The sequence below is a fragment of the Pelmatolapia mariae genome, linkage group LG14 (genome assembly GCF_036321145.2).
Source record: "Pelmatolapia mariae isolate MD_Pm_ZW linkage group LG14, Pm_UMD_F_2, whole genome shotgun sequence".
Lineage (NCBI taxonomy): Eukaryota > Metazoa > Chordata > Actinopteri > Cichliformes > Cichlidae > Pelmatolapia > Pelmatolapia mariae.
Genome location: NC_086239.1, coordinates 4,448,216 through 4,468,485, shown reverse-complemented (window position 1 = coordinate 4,468,485; position 20,270 = coordinate 4,448,216). Strand labels below are relative to the sequence as shown.

The window sequence follows — 20,270 nt, the reverse complement described above, 5'->3', positions numbered from 1 at the left end:
ATGTACAGGATGTCTAAAGACACCTGGAGTTGATCTTTCTTCCATTTCCTCTCAGCTCGGCGACAATCACGTCTGAGGGCAATGGTAGATTCATTTAACCAGGGTTGACGAGAGATTTTACGGCGTTTGGTCTTTACTGGGGCTACAGTGTCCAAGATGGAGGAGCATGTAGAGGTAATAAAGTTAACTAAACCATCAACCGAGAGGGAAGCATTACTAAAGTCATCATAGCAAACAGTGTTAACAAAGGCCTCGGAGAAGAGGGCAACAGACTCCGAATTAATCAAGCGTGTTAGGCACTGTGGGCCCTCAAAGTTCAGTTCCAAGTTACATGACTGGACGTTAAACATAACTGGGAAATGGTCCGAAATCCCAGCATCTTTAATGTCAGTGATGGCAATATCCAGGCCGTACGACAGAACCAAATCCAGCATATGCCCTTTAGTGTGAGTTGGTTGTCTAACCCACTGAGTAATATTAAATGAGTCAATGAGGGATAAAAAATCCTTGGCGAGGTGGTCAGCCTCACAACATAAATGAATATTAAAATCACCACAAATAAGAACACGATCATTAAGCATTAGGATAGATCCTAGAAGGTCAGCGAATTCGCTGATAAAATCCTTAATACGTTTTGGAGGGCGGTACACTACCACGCAGAGAATCCGAGAGGAACCAAGCAGCTCCAGGAGTTGTACCTCGAAGCTGGAATATGAAGCAGAGGGCAATTGTCGCACTCTGAATTTAGTTCTAAAAACCGAGGCTACTCCTCCACCCCTGCCCACAGTCCTAGGAGTGTTGAAGAAGGCGCAGTCTAGAGGAAGAAGTTCCGAAAAGGGAGAGGACTCACCGGGGCGGATCCAGGTCTCCGTTAAAAACAAAACGTCCAGCCTAGACGCTAGAAAAAAGTCATTTACAAAAAAGGACTTGTTCGCCAGTGACCTAGTATTCAGTAGTGCCATCCGAAGAACGTCGATTGTGTCACTCCTAGATGCACGTCCCAGCTGGACAGTTGTGTGTGTGTGTGGTGTAATCCACTCCTCTTCCAGTGTCCCGCTTCAAACTCCAACCAAGTGGAAACTCTGCTGGTTGTACCATTGGGGCTTGCTGACCGGCTTAGTGAATCCATCGATAGCGACACTGTCTGAGGGTATACTGAGAAAGCCAAAAAGCTTCTGAAATGGAGCGGCAATTAACCACTCCAAGTGCTTTTAAATGGGCTTTAATTCGAACGCGAACACCACTCCGTCTGCCCCGCTTCCTATGCCGTTTTTTGTGTAATGGAAGGAACGGCAAATAGTATGTACAGGTGGAGGAGTCCGTTTGGGTATGGGAAAAGTATCCTAAATTCCGATGTGAGTCCGATTTTTGGTGATAAAAAGGTCGAAGATTTAAAAGAGTTTGTCGGTCGTAGGTAATTAGTGCAGTAGTGTCCGGAGAGCATAATAAAATTAGGAGGACAAAGAGTAAGCAGTACTCAAAAAGCGGAGTCCACAGACGGCTGGCCGTACACAATGGCGCCATCTTGATCCAAGTATGGATTATCTGGATTATCTATAGTAATTATATATTACTTATTTTCTATTTGGATTGTCTATTATATGACTTATCGCCCACCCTAATGACAAACAGGATTTGCTTGTCATCAGGTGTTGGCAATGTAACTTAAATGTATATCAGAATATTTCAAGAACATTTGCGATAATATTATATATTTGTGAATATGTATAGAAAAATAAATGCTGAATTATGATTTATTGATGCTTACTGCTTGAAAGCAACAGCATTTATAAGTAATTGAAGGGCATTTTCCATCTTTCTTTTCCAGTGATTCCCATTGATAACACTTTTCCTAATTTGGAGTATGAATATATAGAAACAAGGTCCCAGCAGCATTATAGTGCAATAATAGTGAGACACCATTATATCCAGTGACACAGCATAAATCAATAACTAATACTATGTGACGTAATATTGTCACATAATAAAACTGAAAAATGTTTTCTAACTTTCGTAGTGTGTCTTGTGTCAAACTTTTTGACTAGGGTGGCTGTGGCTCAGGTGGTAGAGCAGATCAGCTACTGATTGGAAGGTTGGTGGTTCGATTCCTGGCTCCTCCAGTCTGCATGCCAAATATCCTTGGGCAAGATACTAACACCAAATTGCCCTCTGATGCGTTCATCGGAGTGTGAATGTGTGTGAATGCTTATTAGTTGCACTTGAGTTTAGAAGTGCTTGTATGATTGGGTGAATGAGGCATGTTGTATAGAGTGCTTTGAGTACTCCGGGAGAGTAGAAAAGCGCTATATAAGAATCAGTCCATTTACTAGCTGCTTAAAGTCCTGTATTTCCATCATGTAACCACTATTTGTTCTTCCTGTCATATTGAGTGCAGTCAGTGAGTGTGCCAACGGTGGAGCCATTTGTTCATGCTTGGGTCACAATAGCAGCTGCAAGCATCTTCTCCTATCTAGCCCATATGTATGCGACAATATTTTATCTTCTACTGGCGAAACAAGTTTGTTGTTTCCACCTTCAGTGGGAGCAGTTGTCTTGCAAAGTACTGTACTTTGTAGGAGGTTGTTGAAGTAGCTCTTTTGGTACTAAGTAATCAGCGTCACTCTTGCAACTCTCTTATACATGTCCGAGCTTGTCTCATTGTTGCACAGAGCAGGGAATGTAAATGCATGGCGTTTCTATGCCAGCGATATCATGATATCACATTTTTATACCATAAAAATTAAACTGGTATTATTGCTGATGATATGATGTGGCACACTCCTAACTCCTATTACCTTCCTTCAAATGTCTGTAAATTAAGTTTAAGTAACATTTTCAGTGCAGGTGTTTTGCATGTAACAGCATTTAGCAGGAGTTAGTTAGCCGGAGTTAGCATTACCATACAGCGCTAATGCACATCTTATTCATAACTAAAGGGATTTGGAGGATTTCTTCTGAGGCAGGGTGGGGTTTAGCACTGATTAGACACATACACTCAAAAAGAGTAGCTTTCGAAAAGTAACTATAAAAAATGCTTTAAAGCTTATCAAATAGATAACCATTTGAATGGAGTGTTACCAGAAAAAAGGTTCTTAAAATCAGGGCTCTGCTTTGAATGTAAGTCTAGTGTGCATTTCAGTGTAGATTAAATAATATCACAAAAATAACTATAAGAATGATAATAATGATGAAGAACTTGCTGTCAGTTATTACAGTATTACAAATGTTAATCTAAGGGTAGCGCATAAAAGTAAAAATGAAAATGAAACCGTATGCATGGGGAGTCAATGATCATTTATGTACCGTGTTTGCAAGTCAGGAGACGTGTGAAAAACCTTGTTGAGCGAGAGTGAGAAAGAAAGAGGGGGAGGGTAGTGCTAGAAGGAGGGAGGAGAAAAAGAGGGAGTGTGATAACAGCTGTGGGAAGATTTGTTGGCTCTCTGTGTGTTTCCCAGCAGCCTGTTGCGCTTACGGATTATTCTGGTACAGTGCCTGGATTATGAGAGCGGGGGCTCAAATGTTTAAAAGATACTGTCAACCTCATGGTAATGTACATAATCAAAGCTCTGCTGTTTCTGTCTGCTGGTTTTCAGCGTATGTATTGTGATACAGATCTTAGGAAAAGTGTTTCCTTCATTTCCTTATTGTTGCTGTTTCAGATAGTCACATTGCGTGTTCTCAGTTTTAATGTGCGTGTGTACTCTGGACAGTTGTGTGTGTGTGTGTATCGTTACTGGCAGTGGTGGGTATCAATACAGATTTGTGTTTGCCTTTGACATACTTTGAATTCAGTCCCACATGCCTGTCAGTACCGACTCTGTCATTCAGTCTTGGTGCTCTGGCTTTTCTTCAGAAATGTATTTCTGTGTGACTAAGTATGTCCGAAAAGGCAGTAAGCAGTAATTAGTGTCATTTGGATATTGAAGGTTAAAGGAAAAGTTTTAACTGCAGTGTCTCTCTGTTAGTGTTTCTACCTCTTTCTTTTTTTTCTTTTTTCTGTTTTGGAGGGTGGGTTTCATCACCTAAACATAGTCAGCTTAGGCATGCCCAGGCAGTACCCAGGTATCGGTATGCATCAGTTTTGCGAAGTGTGAAATGTTGTCTTGTCTCGCCAATCTTTTTAACTTTTTCCATATTGTTGGATGAAAAGTGTAGAACACAAATTACATTTAATATATAGGTTGTTCTTTCACTGCATACTTATTTTGACCGTTACAGTAATACTTTGAAGGCCAGTGGCTGTGTTGGGATAATTTCAGGGAGGTGTAATGTGTTGTTTATTAAAAGAGGAACTCGCAACAGTTTTATACAATAAGGTCTTTGCTGGTGATGGGACATGCATCTTGTTGACCACAAACAGGCTCAAGGTTTTGGCTAGTATCTCTATATCATGACTAGACTGGTTTTCCTACTACTTATTTGGAAGGATATTCTCTGTTAGGGCGAGCAAGTTCTCCAAGTTCAGCTTGCACTGCTTCTCTAACCAAAGGGGTTCCACAAGGTTCAATTCTGGGTCCTTTGTGATTTTCCTTTTACACCCTTCCTTTAGTCAGCATCATTCAATCTTTGAAGTCTCACCAGCTGGATAGACCAGAGTAGCTGAATGTTTGCCTTGTTTGAAACTCTAACAAGACTGACGCTATTATTATAACTCCTCGTGATATGTATTCAAGAATTAGAAATGATTGCTTCCTTTTGCTTATTTGTGAAGACCAGTGTTCATAATCTGGTGTAACATTTGATTGCTCTCTGGACTTTGAATCACATGTAAAATCGATCTCAGTGAAGGGGGATTCACTGGTCCAGGCCTCTTAAGATCAACTTGGACTGTAAGTGGCTCATGATGCAAAATGACATCATCACATCTAGATTATTCATTCCAACTTCTTGTGAAATAGACTACTGCTCGCTGTCTTTGCTGACAAGCTTAATATCTATTAGTTCTCCTTGTACAAGGCTGAAGTCTAGGGATGTTAGAGCCTCTCAGTCTGTGGTGCCAAGGCTCTGGAACAGTGTAATACTGCACCAACTAACTGCACTAACATCAGGTTTTTTACACCAAAACATCAAAGTAAAACTCTGTTCGTTTTTAACAGCAACATCATTGTTTAAATGTTTTCTGATTAGCCTCTGGGAGTTCTGGTTAAGGTTTGGAAAAGATGGTAATATTGCAGAAATGCAGTACAATGGCTTAAGCAATATGCTTTACATAAACAACAGATGTGAGTATGGTGCTTCATCCTTTCTAAATAAAACATCTATTCTGAACCTAAGTTTTGGTGATAACATTGAATATTGAGCTTTAAAAAGTTTTGTCAGAGTTCAGATTGGAAGTCAGACATTCCTATTGGGTGTTTGACAGGGGTTGCTCTTTCACCAATTCTCTTCATAATAGAATATCTAGGTACAGCCCCGTTTTTAGAAAGTGTGAGGTTTGGTAGTCTTAGGATCTTGTCCTAAGACTGTCCGCTTCATCAAGCCAATGAACTCCAGGTCACACTGGACTTGTTTGCAATCATGTGAAGCAGCTTGGATGAGAATAAGCACCACCAAGTCTAAGGCCATAGTTCCCAGCTGCAAAAGGGTGGAGTGCACATTCTGGTTTGTGAAGGGGTGCTACCTTAAGTGGAGGAGTTTTCATGAGTAAGGGGAGAGTGGAGTGGGAGATTGACAAACAGAATGCTGTAACATCACCAGTGATGGACCTGTGTGGTGCATTTTATATTTTGTGAAATTGATGCTGTCAATTGACCGGTCAATCTATGTTTAGACTCTTGTTTAGAAACTGGCTGAAGCTTGGTCATTCAGGAGGGACTCAGAATAGAGCACTTCTCCACACTAAACGCAGACAGTTGAGGTGGTTTGGGCATCTGGACAGAATGATTTCTAGCAGTGAGTCATTTTGTCCAACTGGAAGGAGGCTTGGGAGTAGACTCAAGATGAGCTGGAGAGATTATATCTCTTGGCTGGCTTGGTGTCCCTCCAAGCACCTTGAGGCGACGGTTGTTGTGATTTGGCACTATATAAATAAAATAGAATTTAATTTAATTTAATTGAATCAAAAAAGCTGTAAGAGGTGTCCAGGTGTTTAGACTGCTGACCCCGCAATGTGGATTTAAAAAGAAACAGAATGATTAATGGTTATATTTTAAGTTGGGTGCTTCTTTCTTCCATACTTGCTATGGACTCACGGTGTGTTCCTGAATAAGTTGAAAGTTGGAATTTCCAAGTTTTCGACTCAATTTTCCTACTCAGAATGTCAGAACAACCCCAGCCAACCTAGAGTTAAATGAAACAAAAAAGCATTATACTATATTGTTAGTGATATTTGAATGACTCTACCTTCTTAAGAACCAAAACAAACCTGTTTTTCCGTGCTTTTTCGGGAACACGCTAACTCAGGAGTGACATGACTCCTAAGTTTCAATATCCAAGTTATCTGGAACATGGCGTCACACCTCTCCTCCTCTCCAGTGTATGTACTCCCCAGGTATTCCAGCTGTTTGGAATAATCTTGTAGAGTACCCAGATTTGGACTCTTGTGCTGCTGCATTTATCATTACAAAAGGCACAACTCTTGTTTTTCTCTCAGTATTGTGTCTTTTCAGACACATGCCATGAATTTGGAAACATGACTCAACCTGTGCAACTGAATTAGTTGCCGTACAGATAGATATTCCTGGTTTCCAACTCTTCTTATTCCTCAGTTAGAACATGAACAAGAATGTGTATGTGTTTATTTGTGTTTCACAAAGATTGTTAGAGTTATTGTGTTTTAGTTTAAACCATACAGGGTGCACAAGTGTGTATGTATTTTATTCAAAGCTAGGGGCAACAAAAGAGTGGAAAAGTAAGTATTACTAAAAGAAACAGGTGGTTTATAAAAAGAGAATCACAGTTTCTCAGAAGTGGAGATGAGCATTGCTGCTTGAATTTTTAATCCCCCATAGTATGCTTAAAACTGTACCTCACTCCCCCAGGGCAACACCTCTCTAAAATGAAAAATATGTACATATTTAATATTTTCCTAGTTAAAACGAGAGCACCATCTGGAAAATCCAGAATAGTTTTTTACTGTTATTTTGTTTTATCAGTAAAACAAAAAATATATAGCTTGTTATATTTGTTAAATTCAACATGAAAGTAGAATGACAATATAATATAATTTTCTTAATTTTTGTGACTAAGGATTTATATTAAAATATGTTCTACATGTTTTCTTCTGGATTTTTGTGACCTATAACTATGCATTAATAGTTGTCTTTTGCAATGTGAAGGTTTTTATTAGAGTCTGCTCAAATATGGGATTTTACAGGACAGCTTTTGATTAATTTTGATGGATGGTAATATGCAAATATTGCCTCAGATTTTAGTCTGCAATAAAAAATGTAAGTGGTGGTGAAAGGCTGAATTCACCTTTCCACTTAAATATATATATCTTCACACCACGCCATATAGTTTTAGACTGTAAAATTTCTATGCACACCGGAGATTGTCAGGCAGAAGGCCTATGTTGATTTGAGATATTATGATCCATATTACTTAAAAAAAGTTTTGCATGGGCTTGCTCCACCTCCTTTAAATGGTGGAACACCACATCTTTTGTGTTCTAGACTCCACCCAGTTGTAGACTGATTTACAGCCAAGTCTTAAAAACATTTGAAACTCTTGAAATTTAAAATGATATTAATTTGTGACCCTTGTGTGTATATACACACACAGTGCACCAGTGTTGCTCTGTGGAGACAAGAGAACCCTCTAGAAGGTCAACTATTTCTAGATTTCTAGATGTGAAATAAGTTTTGTCTCCTTTTGGACCATGATGAGAACAAAGTAGACTACATCACAACTGGCTGAAAGATCCCTTCCCTTGAAGTTTACTTTTGGTGGCCTTTGTGATATGTGTGATTTAAGAAACCATTCTGTTTGACTGTAATGAACATCCCTGTGATATCACATTGCCTCCTCATATCTTAATTTCATCCTCTAATGTGCAGGCTCATTGTTATCTCAAAGGAAATGCCTCTGCCTCTCCCTAAATTTGTTTTTCGCTCTGTATTCCGGGGAATGTCTGATAATATTGTAGCTACAGTGCCCTTTGTAATGTGTGGGACAAAGACATAATTTTTGCCTTCGTACTTCACCACAGTAGACTGTAAATTAAAAGCAATCAATATGATTAAACTGCAGGCTTAATTTGAGGGATTTTACTAAGATTTTGCATGAACTGTTATAAAATTACAGACATTTTTATATATATAGCCCTATTTTCAGAGGTTCAGTCTGAAAAATGGCCTAATTTTTTCATTCACTGTGAGAGTGGCAAACTGTTGCAGTGCCTCCCATAGTTTTTTTAGTTTAGTTTAGTTTTTCTATATATTTTATTTGTAGTTGTATCTAATCTAGTCTTTTTTTCTCCAAGTTTTCAGTTTTTATAAACCATGGACCTTAGTCGTTTCTTCCTTGTTTTTATGGTTTCGCAGTCTTTCTTACGTTTTTCATGATGGGGGGGGGGGTCACGCTGAGCGGAGTGGCTCTGTGTGTTTACATACACTTGGAGCCGGATTTTAGTGATCTCCAAAACACCGCTGTTGACCAAAGCCAGCTTGGTCATACCGCAAGAACATCAGAGGAGACGTCACAGGTGCTGGGCTGGAGAGAGGCTGAAAGTGAGGTGAAGAAAATATAAATCGTCCGTTCCATCAGTCACTATGGGAAAAGTGAGGTCTCTGGCTAATAAGATGGTAGGCTGTTAAGACATCAAAGGGAGTATTGGGAGTGCAGTATATTATGCTTCACAGAGACATGGCTGCACCTGGACCACAGTGCACCTGGCTTTTTCACTTTTCACGTGACAGAGACGCCAAGCTGAATAGTAAGAAGAAAGGTGGAAGGATTGCAGGGTTAGTTGATGAAAGATCCAGGACATGTTACTGTGAAGGAATGTCTCTGCTCGCTGGACATTGAACTTTTAACTGAGAGTATTTGCCCATATTCTTTACCACTGTAATTGTCTTTGACTACATCAGCAGGGGCAGCAGCATGTGACATTATACAAGTGACTGTCGCTGACCTACGGTGCAAACATCCAGAGGCTTTCATCACCATTAGTGGTGATTTTAACCGTATCAGTCTGGACTCCACTCTACCTGTTGGCAGAGACAATAAAACTCTGGACCTTCTGTATGCAAACATGCAGGATGGATAAAAAGCTGCTGCAAGTTCAGAAGGATATAGCATGGTGGGACTGATCAGGTTTAAAGATATATACCGAGAGAAGCTGGAGACCAAACTCCAGCTGAATAACATCAAAGCGGTGTGGAGATTGATGCATCTTATCACTAGACTCAATCAAAGACATACAACAGCAGGGGAGTAGCCTGGTTAGAGCCAATGAGCTGAATCTGTTTTTCAACAGGTTCAGTACTGGAGTCCCTCTTGCCCGTCCTCACACAGCACCAATCTTAACACTTCCTCAGCAATCAAAAACCCCTTGTCCAGTTGACTCGCCAAGGATTAACACGACTCGACTCGGATCCACTGGTTTTCCATTACAAACTAATAGTTCTTTGTTTGCGTGCTTGTCGCAATGTGATCACCGACAGTCACTTGTATAATGTCACATGCTCTTGCCCCATCCTTTTTTTTATGGTCTCACAGTCTTTCTTACGTTTTTCATGGTGGGGGGGTCACGCTGAGGAGAGTGGCTCTGTGTGTTTAGAGACGTCACGGGTGCCGGTCTGGAGCGAGAGTGAAAGTGAGGTAAAGAAAATGTAAATCGTCCATTCCGTCTGTCTGACATCCTGCAGGATCTCTTCAACCTGAGTCTGCTGCACGAAAAAGTACCAGTGCTATGAAAGACATCATGTTTAGTACCAGTATTAAATTAAGCCAATCCTTCTGATCTTGATAACTTCAAACCAGTTGCCTTGATGTCATGTCATGAAGGTGCTAAAGAGACTGGTTCTTGCCCGTCTTAGCTTGCAGGTGAACCTGTTCAGTTTTCTTTCCAGTGGATGATGCTGTTACCTACCTGTTGCAGTGTGCTCACTGTCACCTAGATGGTACTGGTGGCATTGTGAGAGTCATGTTTTTTGATTTTTAATGACCTCCAACCATGCTGCTGAATGAGAAGGGGTGGGGGGGCACGCTGTCTGATGTGGTGGTCAGTAATACTGTGGCACAATAGGGGACTCCATTCCTGGTTTACCTTGTACTCCTCAGATTTCCAGTACAACAGTGAAACATGCCATCTGCAGAAGTTCTCTGATGGCACTGCAGTGGTTGGGTGTCTTAAGGCTGACAGGAGTTGGAGTACAGGGAACTGTGGAGTGATCCAGAAGAAATCTTTTTCTTTTTTTTTAATCACTGTTGTATATAATTATAAATTCCTGCACTCAAAAATAAATTTTTTGGTTTGTCCGTTTGTCCGCCCAGATTTAGCCAGATGCTTGACGTCAGAACTGAAGAAGCCTCTTCACATGTCATCCAATTGGCTTTTTCAGTTTAGTTCAGGCTGCATCTGTCGCCCGTCTGTCTGTCCATCCAGATTTAGCCAAATCCTGCAAAAGTGGACAGATAGCACTGTTTAGTGTAAAAGGATAATGGCTGAAAGCATACCGCAAAGCTAACCTAAGAGTTTAACAACGTAATGAAATTAGGTCTTTATCTGTGTAAGTCATCAGGTTATACAGTCTGGTCAAAAGTTTAAAACCACTTGAAAAATAGGAAAAAAAAATCATATTTTGCATGGTTGGATCTTAATTCTTAATTATTCAGCAGTGATAGCGGGCCGCGAGAGACCCTGCCTATGCAATTCACCAACCTGATCACGTCCAAAAAAGGAAAGGTTTTTTTTTTTTGTTTGTTTTTTTTTTAACCATCAGAACGTCATGACAGTGTGACTACCTGACAGAAAATGACAGTGAATCCACATTTTTGCACAGATTTGACTTTTTAAAGACATGTGCTCCTAAACTTTTGATCAGCTGTAAAACAGCCTGTTTCAGTTTAAGTGTTGTTTTCAATAAATTGCATGCTCAAATGCATGTTGAAGATCCAACCATGCAAAATATGATTTTTTTCCATTTTTCAAGTGGTGTTAAACTTTTGATCGGGACTGTAGTAGTCTAAGATGCTTGGAAAGAAGCTGAATGGAGTTCTTTATATTTCACCTGTCATCCAAGAGGCTTCTTCATTTTGGAACTGAAGAAGCCTCTTGGAAGCCTCCAGTTGCTTTCTTCCTTAGAAATGAGTTATTGTCCAAATGCCAAGTCAGTTGCCTGATCTCAACTAAATGGAACATGCTTTTTCATCATTAAATATAAAACTGAATACAGAAAAGGCCAGAAATGAGCAGTAGCTGAAGGTGGCTGGAGTAAAGATATAGTGGAGTAACAAGGGATGAAACAGTATGTCCATGGGTTGTAAAATGAAGTACCTACCTGCCTTTGGCTAAATAGTGTCATACTGCATCTTAACACAGGAACACTCCAAAATGACAGTGTGCGAATGTGAGCTGTTGTTTTCTGCTGCTTATCTGGGTTCAGTTTGCGGGGGCAGCAGTTTAAGCTGAGACAAAGTCATAATTGCTTCACCGTATCCTGGGCCTCACCCGCACATGGGAGGCACCAACATAAATCCCTATTCTACACACACATGATCTTTCTCTTAGTATTTAGGTATGAATATAACAGCATAAAGCAATGATGAAGCCAGCACAAAGAGACTTTAAAGTGATCGCCACAGTGACTCTAAAGTAGAATCACTGTGGTGAGGAAGAAAATGTTTGGAGTCATGCAGGCAGATGCTTGCAAAGAGCTGAAGTTGTGTTAGCAGCAAAATGGCATTGTTCCTGTCTTGGTTGCAGTTTGCAGTTTATCATTGTTCTCGTGTCCTTTTTTGCAATAAAAATAAAAGTAATGTTCATATCCACACTTTAGATTGCACCACTATTTTCCTCTTTCCGCATACAAACTGAAATTAACTGATTGTAGCGTACGTACAAGTGAAACCAATAAGCAGAATCAATAGGCAAGCAGACTAACAATTCCAAGGAATTGAACTACTGGGAACTGGTTCTCTACAAGAACTGGTTCTCAATTTCCATGCGTACGCTAAGCCCCTCAGCCGATGTAGCCACGCTTTGGGAGAAGCTCATTCATTTATTTATTGTTCATTGTGATTGTAGGAACATGGATCACCCAGTTAGTTGACAGCTTTGCTTTCACGCTCAGCTCCCTCTTTACCACAGCAGGCCAGTGCAACATTTGCAGTACTGCAGATGCTGTGCCAGTCTGTCTGTCAGTCTTCTGCGCCACTCTCCCCTCACTTGTGAACTAGACCCTGAGATACTCGAACTCTTTCCCTCGGGCCAACAATTCATCTCTGGCCCAGAGAGAGCATTCCACCATTTCCTTGCTGAGAATCTACACCTCAGATTTGGAGGTGTAGATTCTCATCCCAGCCATTTCAGCTGCAAACCACCCTAGTGCAAGCTGGAGGTCACTCATTGGTGAGGCCAACAACATCTGTGAAGACCAGGAACATGATCCTGAGGCTACCAAATCAGAAATCCTAGGCTACTGGGCTTTCCCATAGACCTTGGCCCACAAATTCTTTTCATAAAAGTTATGGATAGCATCATTTAGAAAGGGCAGTTTTGACAGAGTCCAGGTCTCACTGGAATGAGTTTGACTTACTGCAGTGACTAAATGGCCCGTAATAACACGTTAGTCACCTGGTACTGCTGAACCGCTGCCCACAGGATGATCAGAGGGATGAATGTCTCTAAGTCCACAAAATACAAGTTAATTGAATTTTAAAAATATATATTTCTTGTTTAGTTGTTTTTGGTTTTCTTGTTTTTTGGTTATCATTTTTTCTTTGTTTCTCTCGTTTTCTAGTTTACACATTTTTGCTGGTTGCAGTATTGCTTATATTTTGGTATACTTGGATTTTAAGTCAACAGGAATACACTTTGGGTAAAATCTGGCATATAAATAAAAGCGAGTGAACAGTAGATAACTTAAGCTGTCAGTGATATATGTCATCCTTGTGTCATGCAGGCTGCAGCAGGGAAGCTCTCAGTGGACAGCTTGCTGCAGATGTCCAGCTCTGAGCTGCAGGACATGATGAGACGCCTAAGCTCCAACTCAGAGGATCGCTCTCGCCTCACTACTGCTCTCTCCTGTCTAAAGAGTGTTAATGAAACAGGTGACCAAAGAACCTCCCCTTCTACGTTTTGTTTTTCATGAGTCATTTGTAGAATAATTCATCAGAGGATATTTCGGGAGGGGTATATACAAGAATTTTTTTAATAGCAGTGCTACAATTCATACTTTAATCACCTGAGGTGGCTACTACATTGTTTTAGATGCTGAAAAAACAACCCCACTTACTAAATTCCACTGAAGAAAATTAATCTATTTCCATTTCCATGAATTTTGTCAGTGGCCTGGTAGATGTAATCTAGCATATGTTGACTTTTTTCATGAATGGTCAGATTGTGCGCAGCTATGAATTGTGGGGTAATATTGTGAAGGATGCCGTCACATAAAGGACAGCTGACGTGTCCTCTTTTAAGGAGGTAATGAAGCATTGAAGTTCTTTTCCTAAGCATTTGGAGCCTTTGAACAGCTTATGTTATGGTTGCTGCATAGAGACTTCAGGGTCACTTCACTCTGCTTAGAGCCTTCTTTAGCAAAATTAAGTATTTGAATGTACCCATTGTCTCTAGTTTTGTTTGGATTTCTTCTTGTCATTTGTGTTGTACTAATTGTTTTATTACTAAAATGCAGTACTGCTCAAAAGTAATGAGTCACTCCTCTAATCTTCATATTTTTGCAAGGAAATTGGGAAACAATTTATTGAAATGTGTGCATACATGGAAGTACAGTATATAATACTCTTAGGGTTGGTGCAAAAATACTATTTTATGTGTGTCAAATTTTTTGTAACTGGATTTTTTCATAGATCAAGCTAAAAGAAAATGGAACAAATTATGTATTTTTGTGACATCCTAAAGATGTGTGAATGAAGCGCCTAAAGATTACATTATATTACATTAAAATTAAAAAGATTAAAATTTTAAAAAAGGTTTTTGCTAGGTTGTCTGTTATGTTTGGACAAAAACCTGTTTTATCCATTCAGTAATTCACAGGTCAGTCTCAGGTTGCTGAACAAACAAAACAAATGCTTCTTGGAAAATGGTCAGGTACAGGGAGTGAACTGACAATGAGTGAAGAAACAGCCACTGTCAAAAGAAAAACTTTAGACAGAAATCTGAAAGGACTATTGCTGATGACCACTTTAAAAAATTACAGAAATTACGGCACTAAATAATACAGTATAGTTTTCAGCTCCTACAGAGGTGTTAAAAGTTTGATCAGACTGATTGTATTTCACAAGTAATGATCCAAACTGTCTTTAATTCTAGGAGGTGATCTGAGGCATAACTCAGGCTCCTGCAGTTCTGAGTCACAACAGGACAGCAGTCCCTTTTCTCCTATTAGACCCTCTTTAAGCTCTGGTAGCCCTTTTACCTCATTAAAACCCAACAGCAATCATGGCCGCTCCATCTCTATATCAGTGGTACCCTGTTCAGATGACCAGAGACCAACTGTACCAGCTGAGAACATGAGTGATCCGTTCTCTTTGGAATCAAGCACCCCTTCGCTAACACAGGTCTCAAAGACCCACACGTTCAAGTCCTCCCACACACCACCACCACCCTCTCGCAAACTGTTGCAACTGCTTCCCAATATTGCACTGACGAAAAACAAGAGTCATGACTCACAGCCGACCAACCGCAACGAGGATCCTGGGACACACAAGTAGGTTTTAGAAGGAATTCTGCAGTCATACATTTTCAGCTCTACTTTGACAGGAAGATTTCTATGTACTTTCCTGAATCAATTTCTTATCTCCACAATTGTGAAAACTATTTTAAAAAATCATTTTGTCTATTCTTATAGTGTAATTCATGAATCACATTTATAGTGTAAGGAGGTTTCACCATAGAATTTACAAATTTGTCGGCGTCTTTGCAGGGCCTGTAAGAAGAATAAAGTGTTGGCTGCTATTCAGATCAACGGCTCTGGGATCGGTCCTGAAGATTCAGCTCTAAGATCACCTCTGCTGTCTGCCCAAACACCTGGCCCTGTCCCAGCCTCAGCTCCATACATGATGCCCGCCGCCCCCATCTTACTGGACAGTGAGTTTCTATAAAAGCTACCGGAGTGGATTTCTGTTCACATAGACTTTTGGCCCTTCTCTGTATCAATTTGACAAAATCTCTTCTTTTGATATGCTGGTTTCTAATATTCTTCACAGATCTAGCCATGCAGAGAAGTTCCCCCCATACAATAAGAAGAGACATTGGCCTGGCTGTAACCCACAGGTCAGTAACCAGTTTAAAAAAAACTTCTAGTTATCACATGTTATGTTATGGCCACTGCAGGTGATGCATTTTACATATTGTGTTTCGAAAACTAACTGAAACGATATTTTCAGCATCTAACTTAAGCCAAATAAAAGAAAATAAACAGGAAATGTTAACACAACAGCTATCAGGAGGAATTGGTGCATGTGCCTGTCGAGTCTGGGATGTTTACATGACATGAAGTGGTCTGTCTGTACAGCAGTTCTTAAAACATATTAGGCTTTTTTTGAGATACCACTTAGAGTATAACAAATGGCTAACACAAAAATGTAAACTAAACTAAAATTACACATTTTCAAAACATAAAACATAAAATCTGAAAACTGAAGCTAAAGTGAACTAAAAACATAAAACTGGAGTAACTTTTGACATTCATTTATCAATAAATTGATATCATCTTGATATCAGTGATATCATCTGCATAATCTTTGTGCAAGTGTGAATGCAGATAACCATTCACAGTATTGTTGTTATCCTAATCTTTATTATGATTATTATCGTTCCATCTTCTGTATTTATTTATTTATTTTAGTTTTTTAAATTTTATTTAGTTTTTTTTAGGCATTACGGTTTTGGATTTATAAGCAGTTTTTCAACCAGTGCACCAAGAGAAATCTGACAGGAATTTGCCACAGAGTAACAGTATGGCAGTAGTAACTGGATAGAGCATTCTGTTTGGCCAGTTAACTCCAGGCTTATTTTTTATTGGTGGATTTGTCTTCAGCAGATAGGTAGTTCAAATCTGGGAAGTTGGGGTCAGTAGATGACTTTTGAATCATCTTTTCTGGCTGGATGATTAGAGCTGAAACCATTTGCCTGTCTGTAGTGGATTCTTCCACATTTCAACTCATCTAACCTAATATAATGTCTGTCTGTATCTCCCCACTAACATGTACCTGGTCTGAAAATAAAACTCACAAAACAGTTCAAGATTAAAAACTATTTTACCTGCAGACACACACACACACACACACACACACACACACACACACACACACACACACACACACACACACACACACACACACACACACACACACACTCAGCAGGTTATTTAGTGTCAGTTGATGACTTTCCAAAGATTTGAATAAGCCCTTTTGTGAAAGAGAATCTGGACTCTGCAGGATCTTATGACAGGCTACTTTTTGTGAACTTTAGCTGGGTGGGTCACTGACTTCCTGTTTGAGAGGAAGCAACAAAAGCAGAATGTGGCATGTCACCACCTCTGCTAAGAAGATGCTGACGAACCCTCGATTAAAGTGTTTGTCACACTGTCCTCTGACAAGATGCTGCTGTCCATTCGACTTTATTTTACTGACTTCCTGTTTGAGAAGAAGTCATTGATCTGCACACACAGCAGATTAGAGTAGACATGCAGATATTCTGCTTTTTCTTTTAAGATTTTAAGATTCTTGGGTTTAGATGTTTAAAACACATAAGACCACTCTTCAAGTGATTTAAAGAATATCAGCTTTCAATATTCATTCCGATTTATTTGATGATTCTAAATTTTCTTTTGTCATTAGCTTTTTCTAGTGTACATTTTAAAGATGTTCGGCTACTTTCAAACTTTGAAACTTCTTCTGTGTGAACTTCAGCTTTCAGCAGTTCTGCAGTTTGGCTTTCATGTGAATGAGTCAGCATATTCAGTGTACACACTGCTGTACAAGATTGAGCAATTATAAAAATCTAATTCAAACCTTTCAGCTGTCAGTATTCACACTGCATTATTTCAGGAAATCCATTCTCTAGTTTTAGTTCTGTACATCACCACTGTGGATTTTAGATGAAACAACTCAAACGCAGTTGAAGTGCAGGCTTTCAGATTTAATTCAGTGGGTTAAACAAAAAGATTGCATAACAATGTGAGGAACTAGAACAATTTTTAAAACAATCACTTAATTTCAGGGGTTTAAAAGTAATTGAATAAATTACTTACAATGGCTAATACTTGGTTGAAATCCCTTTGCTGGCAATCACGTACATCGCCAGATGCTGTATTTCCTCCTTTTTAATGCTCTGCCAGGCCTTTACTGCAGCAGCTTTCAGTTGCTGTTGTCATCTTTGTTCTCTTTCTCTTTTGCAGGTTTTCGACTAAGTCCTGGCTCTCCCAAACATGTCAAGTTTGTTCTAAGAGCATGATGTTTGGTGTCAAGTGTAAACACTGCAAGTAAGAACTGTAAAGATAACATCATGCACTCTGTCAGACTGCAGTACAACTTGTCATGACTTCTTTAGTGTACTATTTAGAGTATTCTTCTCCTCACAGGTTAAAGTGCCATAACAAGTGTACCAAAGATGCACCTTCATGTCGGATATCATTTGCTACATGTAAGCAACATTAAAATAATTTAGTGATGTGTGACTTTACTGGTCTAGTGGTGTTAAAGACTACATTAGAAATCTCCTGGTTAGACTGGCCAGAGATTGGAACGGGCCAATTTCCAGCATTCGTGGCCCTGACCAGTGACCGGTTGGTCATCCTCACCTATGTTCACTTACTAGCTGGTGCATTTCATGCATGTGCAACACATGCACAGCAGTGCAGGCAAATAGTTATGTGCTTACTCACAGCCGCACACATATCAGTATGGAAAGTCCTGACTGTGATGAAACCGTTATCCAGAGCTCAGAAATGGGTGGGCTGTAGCTCAGGAGGTAGAGCAGGTCATCCTTAATCAGAAGGTTGGTGGTTCTGTCCCTGTATACTCCAGTCTACATGCCAAATATCATTGGGCAAGATACTAATCCCAAGTTGCTCTCTGATACCGTCAGCCGAGTGTAAATGTGTGTGAAAGTTAGATAGAAAGCACTTGCGTAGAAAAAAAGTACATGTATGAATGGGTGAATGAGGCATGCTGTATAAAAGCTTTAAGTACTCGGATAGAGTAGAATAGTGCTAAATAAGAGCCAGTCCACTTAAATTTAGTTACCTACAAGCCAGCAGCCAGCAGATCATTTGCTCAATTCTATGAGTAAAGGAGAATAAAAGAAAGAAAGTGTTAGTCTGTTATCTAGTGAATTTGTAAACATACTGGGATTACCATTGATTTGTTATATAACTCTATTGAAATGTGGGGGTTTTTTGGTAAGGGAAAATATGTTAGATAAAAGTGGGTATACAGGGGTTTTTTTCAGTTCTATAAGTGGGAAAATATCCTACAACTTGTAGTTTTAGGAAAGTTGTTATGAAAATTATATTTTTCTTTGTGGTCAGTTGTAGTTCTTAGAAATCAGTAACAAAGGGTATGCCAGGTCACAACTGGTGCCGCTCTACACTACAACATGGACCTCGGGAGGAGATACAAACCCAGCCTGGGGAAGTAAGGGAAGATGAGGGCAAAATGACAGTACTTAGTAATGTCTGTAGACAAATCATCCAGGTGATTCAAGTCTAGCGATTACTGGCAACAATGCTATTAATTTTGTAATGGACTACCATTAGCTTTGACAGTTACACTAGTAGCATTTTAGGAAGGATATTATAATGGGCAGGATAGTATCAGCAAGAATCTAACATGTTAGGACCTGTTTATTTTATTTTAGGAATTGTAAAGTTTTGAAAATATTTTAAGCTCAAAGCTTGTATTTTTATCTGACCGGTAGTGCCAAGGATGCGTAGGGCAGAATCGGTACCATCAGACATCAACAATCGGATTGATCACACAGCCGAAGTCTCAGTGCAGTTTGGCACCTTACCAAAGGCACTAACCAAAAGGGTAAGTGCAGCTTTCTAATATGTGTTATATCTCGTTCAGGTCTGCTGTAGCTCTTTCTATTCTTCAATACTGAAATGGAGAACATTGTTGAGATCAGTGTGCAAGAAATAAATAATGTGAAATAATTAATATAATGGACTCCTTGTGTGTTTGGAGGACCCTGTCCCCAGTATTAACCAGCTGGAATCCAGCAGTAACCCGTCATCAGCCACCTCTTCCACACCTTCCTCTCCAGCACATTTCCAGCAGAGTAACCCTCCAAGCGTAAGTGCCACCCCCCCACCTAACCCATCACCACAGAGCTCCTGGGACAACCGCTTCAACTTCCCAGGTATGCAACGTAATAAAGACAGCATTGTTTCACTCTTTGAAAGGATATATTTAACTATAAATTCAATGAAATATTAAAGTTGTAGAAATTACATCTCTAACAAAAGTGAAAAGTGTGTTTTTGTGAAAAATAAGGCCTCATTTGTTGTCAGGAAGACTTTGTTGAGATGTGGGACTAGGGGAATGTTGTGAGTCTTAAGGGCTTGGAAAAAAAGATGACAGCTGGACATCTTTAGTTTATGAAGATGTTTCAATTCTCATCAAAGAGGCTTTTTCAGTTGTAAAAGAAACGCTGGAGAATTCCAGGTATACCTTAGACTGCACCTTTTGTGTTTAAAAACTGAAAAAGCTTCTTGGACGGGGAACCACCATGATTCAATGACTGAGAACCTACACAGAGAACCCTCTGAGGGTTTATGATCTAAGGAAACCAGTTACTGTAGTAAAATCGTTTTTCACATGGACTGAAAGCTGATTAATATTCAGCAGCAAAGTGTTTTCAATAGGTGAGTGAGTCTGGGCTGCATCAGACTGGTTTAGAACCTGGACTTTTTTACTGTAGGGATGGATGGATAGATAAATTTTACTGATTTCCGCTTGATCAGTTGATAATGATGAGCCTGCATTTCGGGATCTCATTTATAACTTTTTTTTACCCCTAAGCTGTAAAAGGCTGATGGGCTGTTGTTGTCACCCTGCCAGGTGAGCAGGTGGATGGTGTGAATGTGAAAACTAAAGAATGATACAAAGTAGGAGTTTCAAATTGTTACCCTAGTCAC

At 39.7% G+C, this 20,270-nt stretch overlaps 1 protein-coding gene across 2 annotated transcripts in view; it reads left to right on the top strand.

The window, feature by feature from the left end:
• The window catches only part of LOC134641215 (kinase suppressor of Ras 1-like), a 61,160-nt gene that overhangs the window by 30,373 nt on the left and 10,517 nt on the right, over positions 1–20,270 (top strand). For both annotated transcript variants that reach the window (XM_063493507.1, XM_063493508.1), the window contains 8 exons: positions 13,068–13,215; positions 14,438–14,834; positions 15,051–15,214; positions 15,334–15,400; positions 17,529–17,612; positions 17,712–17,773; positions 19,049–19,161; positions 19,318–19,492. In XM_063493507.1, the coding sequence (XP_063349577.1) occupies positions 13,068–13,215; positions 14,438–14,834; positions 15,051–15,214; positions 15,334–15,400; positions 17,529–17,612; positions 17,712–17,773; positions 19,049–19,161; positions 19,318–19,492 (1,210 nt within the window). The remainder of the gene's footprint in view (positions 1–13,067; positions 13,216–14,437; positions 14,835–15,050; positions 15,215–15,333; positions 15,401–17,528; positions 17,613–17,711; positions 17,774–19,048; positions 19,162–19,317; positions 19,493–20,270) is intronic.